Genomic DNA, 11,685 nt, shown 5'->3' on the forward strand with positions numbered 1-11,685 from the left:
CAGCTTTGGACAAACTGGCCCTTTAAACAGCCCAGAGGAAGAAGAGACCTCTGCGTTATCAGTGCAGCCTAAAGCACAATAATAATAAGGAGCTGCAGAAACCCAGTAATGCTGAAGACGCATGCGTGTGCGTTTATTACAGGTTTTTCTGAATGCTTAAACCCTAACTGTGATTCTTACAGCACAATTCCTAAAACTATTGACACTTATAGCAAAACCACTCACTGAGTGTGCAAAACTAAAAGCACAAACACTGCTTTGCACTCAGTTTGCCATTTTGTAACACACACTTTGCAAACCTGTAGCTACAATCCACTGCACAGCACTCTTTTTGCAGAACTGTAAACACGACTCACTGCTTTGCACTCAATTTCCAAATGATCAACGCACTCCTAGCAAAACTATACACATTTATGGCCATTATTTACACTATTTTGTCAACTGTCTGGCACACTGCCACATGTGAAAGCTTTTTTAGATAATTAGTTCACTTTGCAATCAGCCTAAGCACTATGATACAGGTAAGCTCTGTGTGTGGAGTACAATGGAGGGAGCAGGAAGAGTGAGAGGAGGCCGAGGAAGAGGACGTGGAGGTGAAGAAGTAGGATGAAGAGGACGACAAGGACAAGGAGGAGCAAGAGGAGGACGAGGAGGGGGGAGAGGACGGGTAAGAAGAGTAAGAAATAGAATTGCTGATGACATCAGAGCTACAATAGTGGACCATGTCATCAACCGTGGAGTGACCCTGAGGGAAGCTGGCCAACGGTTTTTTTGGTTTTTCTCAAACTTAAGTAACTGAAACCTTTCATTGAACTACAGCAGAAACAGATTGGAAATGCCAAGTTATTCTAACACTAGTGGACTTGTTAAACAAAACATTTGTTTCACTTCTTTCTCAACATGCAGCACCATTAAGAACAGTGGACCAGCATAGTTGGTCTGCATGAGCACACTTACTGCAACAGTTGTACATGCTGAAACTGGTTGCTGGCAGCTGATGTGAAGAAATGTCTGGACACATCAAAAGTTTTCTTTTTCATTTTCTTCCTCCCTTGGATAACATACACATGGCAAATAAAAACATGTAACTAGGGTGACGTGAAGTGTGTATCATCAGGTTTAACTAAAATATAATGAGGCTGTCCATCTGTGAAGTAATCGTTCCTTCAAAAACCACTGTGACAACAGATTTTATTTCATTCATTTGATGGTTTTCTATTCTGTATACTGGAACTTTTTAATAGCCCCCCTGTCCACACATCCTTGACATGAGACTTTCTGCAGAGTTGCACATGATGAATGCACACAAAACTTAAAGTGTTGCTGTCATATTTTCTTGGATGTGGTTTGTTGTCATAATCAAGAACGTGTCGTATTTTTTTATTTGTTTTGTTGCTGATCGGCCATTGGACTGCTGAGCCTGCAGTGAACAGCCAGTCACTGACTCTTGATGCTAGAGCAAGGACAACTGAGCTCTCTCTCTCTCTCTCTCTTTTTTAAATAAATAATACGTTCGAGCTGTTTATGTTTTTGACTTGTTATGGACTCTGACTGGCAATGGGAGGGCTGGCGGACTCATATTATGGAGGTGGAGGGTAGACACATTTTGTGTGCAAGAGACCACATACTACAGTGGTGATTGACACAGACTTCAATGGACATTTAGGTGAAGGGAACAGAGGTTATGAGGTGTTGGGTAGGTGTGGTGTTTAGGAGAGAAATCTAGAAAGACAGATGTGGGGCAGATTTTCCAAGTGGAAATGGCCGTGGTGCACACATACTTCAAGAACAGGGAGGAACTTGTAGAAATATATGAAAGTGGAGGAAGCTGCACACAGGGCAACTAAATATTATGCAGAAGGTGAAATCAAAAAGACAGGAGACAAGGAGGTGTCAGGGAGAATGCAGCTATGCAGCATCAAATGGTAGTTTGAAGGATGAGTTTGGACATCAAGAAGAGGAAGTGAGTGAAGGCAGAGACATGCAGGAGTATAAACAGGCTCTGGGTAGTAGGGAAGACTTACCAGATGGCTGGGATAGTACAGCTTTATTGAGATAAACTGCCAAGAAGGGGTTTGACGTCTTCTCTGCACAGAAGTGATTTTGAAAGTATTTGAAGGAAGAGATTTACAAAGAAAAAGAAGTGTAGTTAGCGAAATGAAGAAAATAGACCAAGAAACTGGGAGGCTAGGCATGTAGCAGAAAGAGGTGACAAAGGAAAAGGCTCAGTGCCACGTATGTGAAGCTGGACCCCAAGGAAATGAGGGAATGAGACTTGCTAGGCAGAGAGTGAGTTTGAATGGATGTTCAAACCCCAAAAAAAAAAAGATATATTCACATAACGTAGATTGAAAGAAGCTGCAGGTGGCACAGCAGCTTTAATGTCTTCCAGACAGGAAGTTTTGGAAAGAAATATCATCATTTCCCAGATTTTACTATCTTAGTGTTCTGTAACAAAATCACTGTTGTGCGCATGGTGTTAGAGATGATGATGATTACAAACAAACTTAATGTGCTAGTCGTGCTTTTCTTGAGGGATTTGTCCTTCGACCAGTTTTCATGTCATTGGAATCATTTGTATTCACTGATTCTGGCACTTATTTCATCAAACCAAACTCCAAGTAAATACTTTCGGCTTTTTGGTTTTGTCAAACGAACTAATGTAAAGAATGCCTGGCTGTGCACTACACCACGCAGTGGGAATTTGTCTTCTCCAGTTAAATTCAGGATTAACTTGCTTTATAACACAGACCTCAAAAGTAACCGTTATAACCCCAAACACAAGAAAATGTGATCTACAGCACAGTGAGAACTGGCAACACTTATCTGGAGGGGTCAGAGTGAATGAACTGGACACCTGTAGAAGCAGGATTTGATTTCCACTGATTTCCTTTCCGATCCGATACCAAGTAAAATTCAGGGTGGTATCGACGATACTGATCTGATACGATACTCTGAACAAAAACTTATTTTTTTTACTCTCTTTTATTTTATCTCAAATTATAGCGTCGTAATGATCACAGGACATCAGATTACTTGTTCTTATCACTTAATGATGCAGAATTATCATATAGAAATGAAAAACCTGAAGTTGTGGCTATTTGTTGCCTGCCTGCAGCATTAAAGGACTCCGTGAGAGACGTCTGTCTCGCCCTGGCAGCACCTCTCCCTCTCCTCCTCTTCAGTTCGCCTCAACATACGCTCGTCATATTCTGTGATATGATTCACTCTGAGGTGTTTGACCAGGTCAGCGGTGTTACCACAACACCTCACATTCTTGCCACATGTATGGCAAACCACGTCTCAGCTGTTCGTGGAGGTAAAATACGTCTGCACATGACTGTTTACGCTCAGCCATTGTTGTGAGTGTGCACGCCAAGGGGCCGGACACAATGACGGGTATCGGAGGAATCGATATTTCAGTATTGATCCGCACATCACTAGTTGAGATACGTTTTAAACTGGTCCAAAAAACAAATGCATATTTTCCCGAACCACTGTTCCTTGACTAAGGTGGATAACGTGATGAGGTCAAGGAAGGGTGTGACGGAGATTTGATTGAAAAACTTTGTCGTCCGTTAAAGTTTCACGTTGGCTTTTTCATCTTGAAAGCCCTCTCTGCTCGTGTCCAACCCGTGTGAACAATCACAGATGTGAGAAATGTAAACAAACCGTCCGCAGAACGCTGATCAGGTTATTTTAAGCGCAAGAAAACAAAAACGTTGCGCTCACCGTCGGCGTCACGGACGAGGCCTGGGGGTCCGGGCCCGTCCACAAAGGTCATTGTAACACAAATCATACGATTGCTAATGAAAATGCTATAAAGCTACATCGCAGATAAGTCTCTGGAGTAACAATCAAGGCCATGTTAGTTATTTGATGAATAGTATCTGTGCCACTCATGGCGCATGACTGAGGAGGACGTTGACCTCTGCAAGTCAGGAAAGTCTGCTACTCATTGTATAAATATGAGATGTTTTTCAAAAACCAGCCATCATCTCGGGAGGCTGACTCCAAAGTACCATCTCACTTCAAACTTGCAAAACAAGTCGAGTCGATGCGAGCGCACTGCTTGTTTCTAGTTAGTCTTTAAGGATGACAGCATTAGTCTGCTCCTTTGTATGAAATAAAGTGAGTCGAGTCCATGTGGTCTGGCACCCACCCACATTTCTCTGCTAGTGATCCATGAGGACTCCACCTTGTTGCCAGTTCTCTTGTGTGGAAGCTTCAGGAAATGACAGCTTCACTCTGACGTGTGTGAGCTGTGTGAGGTCTGTGGTTAGAAGTTTACAGTGTTTGCTCTTTGTGTCGTCTGTAATATGCTCTATGGCTTTAAAAAAATGGCCACATGTTTCTGTAGCTGAATTTGTCCATCTCTGACCTTCTGAGACTGTATTTTCAAATAGGGACGTTCTGACTTTTCTTCACCTTGTACTTCATTCTGCAAATGTTTTATACTCTATTAGAGTTATTACATTATTCTGTTATGCTATAAAATCAACCCCCATATAAGATCGTACTTAAGAAATACATTTAAAAAACCTTCCTGTGCAAATAACCCAAGTTATCTAGAAGAAATAAAAACTGCACCGCAAACCAAACTCAGGTGTTCGACCTGTTGAGCTCGGGAAACTAACTGGTGTTTCATTTTAGTGAGTGCTTTGTTAGATTCCTTCATTTGAACCAAATGAAGTTGATTAAAGTTGATGCATTGATGTGTTTGAAGTGTTTTGTTAGTTGCGATGGATCTCCTGCTGTCATTTTTCCTCATTATTAAAAGAGGATTTCTTTGAATTTCAAACATCCATTTCCTGTTTATCTGGTCCCGGGTCACAGGTGCAGCAGTCTAAGCAGAGAATCCCAGACCTCCCTAAACAACCACTTCCTCCAGCATATCCAGGACAATACTGAGGCATTCCCAGGCCTGCTGAGAGATATAACCTCTCTAGTGTGTCCTGGGTCTGCCCTGGAGACTCCTCCTCATGGGACAGGCCCCAAACACCTCACCCAGGATATTTTTAATGAAAACATCACAAATAAGTCGTCAGGTCTGATGGTCACATTTGTGAGATTCAACCACCATAAAGCAGAGATCACACAGGACACACTGTGTAACCCTCAGCTCAGGTGTGTTCAGGACATTTGCTTGGAAGAAGCCGTCTGTGGATAAATCCTGCTCTCCACCTCAGCTGTCAGGTTTATCCAGAGAGCGGCCGTCCTGACTTCCAGCAGCCCCACAGTCCTCGTTTCTAATAAACTGGCATCACTGAAATGAACTGTCTGCCTCGCTGTTCAATATTCTGCTCTTTGCCAATTTCCCAGCAGAAGCTTCCACTCATATCAGCATTTTTCTGTGATTCTCACATGAACTAAACATAAAAAGCTGAAGCCAACCTCAGAGTTCCCCGTAGTGAGGAAGAGTTTCCTCTGAGCCACAGCTGAGTTTGATGCGTCCACAAAGGAAGACTGACGGGAGGACAGACTCTGGGAGAAAGGCAGATATTAAAAGATATGAATACAAAGTACGCTGCAACAAACAGGACAGCAGATTATGAAGAGCGGTTAGACCTTCATGTGTCAGTCATTGAAATGTGATCAAAGTTACCTGTTTGACATCCTGATAGAAGAAAATCAGCTTCTTGGATCCGTTTGCAGCAAAGAATTCATGGATCAGACTGAACTGGAAGAATCAGACATTAATGACTCAAAGGTTCAACTCTGAGGAAGGATCACGTCTCTGAACTTACTCTGTCATCAGAGACGATGGCGTCTTCCACCGCCGCCTCCTCCAGGCTGCCGGCGTCGGCCAGCCTGCTCATCAGGTATTTATGTCGGGCATCCAGAGCTGCCCGCCGTTCCTCCTTCACGGCTCTCGCCTGTTTGGCTACTTCTCTCCTCGCCTCATTGGACAGCAGCATCGTCCTTTTACCAGACACCTGGAGAAACATCAGCTCAGTCTACAGACGCAGAGACCAGTGAGAGCTTGGCCCAAACATCTGCAGGTTTCTGAGGACCACGTTTGACCCTGACTGGAGGCATCGATTCTGAGTGTGACTGCCTAAACTGAGCTACTGCCCCCCCTCCACTGAGACGTTGTCCTGTGATGTGTCATGGGGGGAAGTGTTCCTCACGGTTGGACTCGTGAGAAGTTCAGTCAGTTTATTCAAACTTTAAAAAGACGCATTTTCAGTCTCTGGATTTCAGCAGAAACAAATGTGAACACAGCACTTTTTGATTGAGTATAAAAGGATGAAAGAGTCAGTGATTAGTAACATTGTTGCTGACTGATGCTGTTGTAGAGCTGTCTTTGGATCCTCACCTTCCTGGAAGCCTTCCCTGGATTGCTCATATATCATTAACTTGTTTGTGTTCAGTAGAATCAGGTGTTGTGGATGCAGGTCGTAGCTGTGTGAGGCCTGTACAGTCAGCGCTGTGTGAGCGCTGTGTAACGTTAGCTTAGACTTCTTTCTGTTGTTATCATCCTTCAGGTTAATGTTGTTTTCATTATGCATCACAGGAAGTGTGGGTGGCTGTTAGCCTCACAGCTCATGGAGAGTTGCTGCTGCTCTGCCTCCTTTTTGATGTTTCTGCTCTTTGTGGCTTTGTGTTACTTTGTGTCGTGTCTGAAACAAAGTGAGTCCATGTTACTAACTGTAGTCGGCTCTCTGTCTCGTGCACAGCTGACTGTTGTCTGAATGAAAGTGTTTTTGTACTTTGTGTAATCTGTTGGGTCTTTGAGGCCTTTTTAAACAGCATATGAGCCATATGTATGTGTGTATATGAAAGGTTGTTTGTAATACATCAAACTGTTGCTTATTCTAGAGCTGCTGCTGTGCCTGATTGGTCTACTCGCTCGAAACTGAAGGTTGACTTGATTCTTTTGGTTTTTTACATTTTGTCAATAAACCAACTTCTTTATGATTTGAACGGCGTCTCTGACGTGTCACAGGCCTGTCAGCTTTCTTGGTGATTGGTATAGATTTGAGCTTCATGCTCTGGCTGTTGTTGGGTTTTCCTCTTTCATATTAAAGCTTTTGTCCTACATTTGGCTCTAAAGTCAAATTCTAATCCCAGCACTGTGTCTGGGTGTGTGATGCTTGTTTTCCTGCTCTTTCTCATGAAACAGTCACAACATTCTCAGTCCAACTTTCACTCTTTGCTGCGTTTGCTGCAGCTGCAGTGAACATGGTGCCGTTTGCCTTTAAGAAAGTTGTGCACAAAGGCTTTTTCTCTAGCAGACAGCTGTGTGGCTAAAAGTCAGATCATTTTTTACCACCTCAGTCACACTGGACTGAAACAAGAGTGAAACTAGGAAGAATCAGAGTTTGTCCAGTGACTGCACTGATTTTCTTCATATTCACAAACTGATTCTAAGTAGTTGCATCAGCCAGCTAATCACCCGGACACTGAGCGTCCAACACGCTCCCTGAAGGGAAACGATTACATCCTCCAAACAATCACAATCTGTCTCTGAATGACTGGAATTATTCTCTGATTTGTCAATAACTGGAGTTTATCAATGCAGACACGTTGCCAACATGATGAAGTCAGTCTGAGTCGCATCTCTTTGGCTAACTTAACTCAAGTGGTTGCCGACTATTCTGGTTCTATTCCCATATAACAGCAGGGTTGCTGAGCACCTCTGTCACTCTGCACTTATGTTCCCAGTTCTCTTTTGTGGAGGAATTTTCCAGGAATTCCTGGGACCAGCTTTCCATGAGAGACCCGATCAGGAGCGACTGTCCTGGACACTCCCAGCATCACAGGGACTCACAAACCCGTCTACCACAGTGAGAAGACTGATGGTCACAGGCCCACATGTAGCTTTAGATCACACGTGTGCACTTCCTGTGGTCACTGCTGTAACTCTAGACTCACCGAGGGGCCAGTGGTTGGTGAGGCAGCAGCAGCTGAAGTCATGTGACTAATGGCTCTCAGCTTCTGTCCTCCTATTCGCCGGTGTCCTTCACCTGTCACACCTGGTCAAGAAAGAGTGAGAATGTTCAGAGCTTTAATGGAAAAGAATATTATTACATATAAAAGGCCTCTAACAAGTATTGTAGTGTTAATCAGGATGAAGTCCATCATGAAGACTTCAGAGTGGTTCAGACAGTCGGTGTTTCATCCACAGAGCCTCCAGTCTGCATATCAAAGGATCCTGAGGAATGACAGTGAACCCCGAGTTCCCCTCATTACATTCATGTGTGTGACTGTGAGGAAAAGGTGATTGTATGAACGTGTGTGAGCGAGTGAATGAGGCTTGTATCAGAGTGGAGATAATGTCAGCGGCACAAGCTGGACGCTGCAGGTGTCACATGTGAATCTGTGCATCAGTGTCTGCACCTTTGTGGAGGTGAAGCTCAGGAGGTTTGGATTTGTTCAAAGCTCTGTCTGCTCCATCTTTCTTTCCCTCAGGCCTCTCCAGATCAGGAAGGAGGTCCTGTTCTCCTTCTCCCTCCTGGATTTCTGGATCCAGGGAAGGATCAAAGTCTCTCAGCCCAGCATCAGAGCTTCTGGCTGGGGGAGGACTGGAAGTTTCAGCTGGAGGCTGAGAGCCTGGATCTGCCATCTGAGTCACAATTCAAATATTCTCAGTAATCTCAAAAAGCAACAGAAAGGTGCCATTTTCATGAGCAGTGGGTTATCCAGCAGTTTGATTCATGTCAGCAGCATTTAGTTTGTAACTGCTGACTCACCTCTGGCTGTGTCCTGCTCTCAGGGTCACAGTGGACACTGTACCTTTGACCGAAGCTGCAAAGACAGTCAGCAGGGGTCTGGATGCATTCAGCACCACGTCCTTGTCGGGCAGACACCTTCAGTGACAGGACAGACAGTCCAAAGTAAGGAGACGTGGGACACAGTGAAGACACAGAAACAGAAACCAGAACTATAATCACAAAACAAACTCAGAAACATAAAGAGTGAATCAGCTGATTCAGTGTTTGTGACAAAAACATGGATCCTGGTTAATAACTTTTATTTGTTTGTTTCTGTATTATTTTGTGTATCGTTCTTATGAGCTGTTGTTTTGTCAGTGAAATATTATTTCATTGTTTTAAGCTTTTTGTTGACTTTGAAGTGCTTAAGTTGATATTTTTGAACATTTAATTTGTTCGATTATTGTCGAGTCGATAAAACTGTCAAACGCACAGCTGCTTCCAGCATGGCCGGAGGAGAGGTGGCCGAGCAGACGCACAACACACACAGCTCACAGGTTTGCATTTCTAGATATTGCAGATGTTGCAGAAATTGAGAGTAAAGAACTCAGAGATCCAGCGCTGTCTCCTGCCCCTTATTTATACACCACAACACAACGACAGGCGTAACTCACACAAACGGGTAACATGAGGCTCAGATGCTTTGGACGTGTTCACATATACTGGACACAGAATGATGAAGATGGAGCTGCAGGAAGGAGGAAAAGAGGAAAAACACAGAAAAGATTCACAGATGTGGTGAAAAAGGACACGACAGCTTCTGTTTGTTAGTTTGGTTTTTCTTTATTTGGTAAAGATTCAGAAATAAAGAGAAGATCATATGTTTGAATATTATATTAACGTTCTGTAATTACAACAAGTTGTAAAATCATTCCAGAGTGAGACAGAGACTGTGCAGAGACTGTAGAAGGACAGAGCAGCAGCAGAGCAGTCCAGATACACTGATGATCCTCTGTCAGATCCAGAGGGACACACAGGGGTGATGCTGGACTCTACATTGTGTCTGACAGTGGAGCTGTTCTCAGAGCAGTTCACTCTGCAGCACTGACAGTCATCTGCACTTCATTCCTCTGTCAGTCACTGCTGGATGAAGCTCTCCTCTCCACCTCCCAGTAACATGGCCCAGTCAGAGCGTCTCTACACACAAGCTGCTGCTGCTTCAACCTCTCTGGATCATCAGGACACAGCTGCTCCTCTCTCAGCACACACACCGTCCTGTTTACCATCATCACCTCCTGCAGAGAGAAGGAGGAAGAGCAGAGGAGATAAACGAGTGTTTCCAGAGACTCTTCATCAGCTGTCAGTCAGTGATGCAGCACATCCAGTATAAAGAGCAGCAGGGACGTCAGTGCTGGGACTGTACTAGGACTCATTGTTGCTTCACTTTTTCTAATCTTTGGATTTTTATTGAAGTTGCTGAAAATGTTTTTCCCTCCTAGTTTGAGTTTGGACTTTCATTCATTAGAAGAACCTTGGTGTGTCCACTCTGAGCTCTGTAGGAACCCCAACAACAAGCCCAACAATCCAGATGGACGGTTCCAGCTGTTAACTGGAGGAATTCCATCCAAACATCTGCTCTCACTAAATTCTTCCTCACCTACAGACTGTGTTCTTCACTGCTTTAAACTTGGAAATCAATGCAGTCATTGGTCTGCGTGCTGCTTTGTTCAGAGAGCTGATTGGCTGTTGACAGTGTTTGATCAGAGCGTGTCAGCCGTTACTATGGTGACCATAAAGGGGAGAAACAGGAAGTGTTTGTGTCCAATCCTGAAGCCTGTCACCGTTCTCCTCTCACAGCTTCACTGAGAAGCTGCAGCTTTACAGGAAACACTGGATCTTTGTTTCATACTGACTGTGTTTAGTACAATACTGCTGACAGCACCACCCACTCACTCCATCACTCTACTTACAGCAGAGTCTCCAGTCTGTAGTCTGGACTCTGCTGAAGATCAGACAGCTGCTTCACATCTGGATCCTTCAGGTAGTTGTATCTCAGGTCCAGCTCTCTCAGATGGGAGGGGTTGGACTTCAGTGCTGCTGCCAGATAATCATAGCTGATCTTTGACAAACCACAGAAACTCAATCTGTATAAAGAATGAAAGATGTAAGTTTATTAGACAAAGTGCTTGAAATCATTCAGTGTTTCATCATCTGTTCAGAGCTGAAGAAGGTTCAGAATGTAGAAGTTTAGAAAATGGAAACTCCAAACAGCTGAAGCCAACAGGAAGCAGCTTCAAACAGGAAACTGTGCAGAGTTTCAGACTATATGTCCTGATGCAGCCAGTTGGATTTTGGAGATTTGAATCTCTGTTCTGTGACTAAGTCCTTGAATCATTTCTTCCAGTTGGTCCAACAAGACAGACTAAGTATTGGACATGTGTTGTGGCTCCATCAGGGGAGCTTCTAAATGTGATGTGATGGCCCCTCTGGGTCTGTCAGGTCACAGCACTGAAGAGAGCTCAAACTGGGCACACAGCTGTTCCAGTCTGGACCAAAGACTCTATACTGGGACTGAGGGACTGCTTTGACTGCACCCACTGGGACTTTTGAAAGGCTCATGTTCTCACTTAGATCATCGATTTCTACTGACATTTCTTTCTGGGAAAAATGGGGATTACTTTGGAAACAGGAAGTATTTTCCCCAATAAGCAGCCCTGGATTAGTAAATCACTCCAACATGTTCTCAGGCAGAAGAAGCTGTCTTGTTATGAGGGAGAGAAGAAAAAGATTGAGGCACAGAAACCTGTTGAAAGAGAGATAAAGCAGCTAAAATCAGGTGTAAAAGTAAAGCAGAGGATGAGCTGAATAAAGGACACTCAAGGCTGGCTTGGAAAGGAATGAAGTCCATGGTGGGGATGCAGAACAAGGAGCAAAGATGAATGTGATGCTGAATCAGCAGAAGACTTGGACTCATTTGATTCCAGCTTTGATATCATTGATTTCAATGAAGAGCTTTGTGATTGTAGCA

At 43.9% G+C, this 11,685-nt stretch overlaps 2 protein-coding genes across 2 annotated transcripts in view; both read right to left on the reverse strand.

Annotated features, from left to right (window-relative positions):
- The window catches only part of LOC308394299 (uncharacterized protein), a 1,060,216-nt gene that overhangs the window by 307,595 nt on the left and 740,936 nt on the right, over positions 1 to 11,685 (reverse strand). The window lies entirely within an intron of this gene.
- Positions 374 to 10,615, reverse strand: LOC308394463 (uncharacterized protein; the record flags this gene model as incomplete). Its single annotated transcript, XM_080878821.1, has 9 exons — positions 374 to 2,087; positions 5,395 to 5,484; positions 5,606 to 5,680; positions 5,748 to 5,936; positions 7,879 to 7,979; positions 8,344 to 8,569; positions 8,697 to 8,887; positions 9,332 to 9,405; positions 10,611 to 10,615. The coding sequence occupies 9 exons, from the start codon at positions 10,613 to 10,615 to the stop codon at positions 1,851 to 1,853; spliced, it is 1,188 nt and encodes a 395-aa protein (XP_080734947.1). The 3' UTR covers positions 374 to 1,850.

Source organism: Rhamphochromis sp. 'chilingali', assembly GCF_963969265.1.
Source record: "Rhamphochromis sp. 'chilingali' genome assembly, chromosome: 3".
Taxonomy (NCBI): Eukaryota; Metazoa; Chordata; class Actinopteri; order Cichliformes; family Cichlidae; genus Rhamphochromis; species Rhamphochromis sp. 'chilingali'.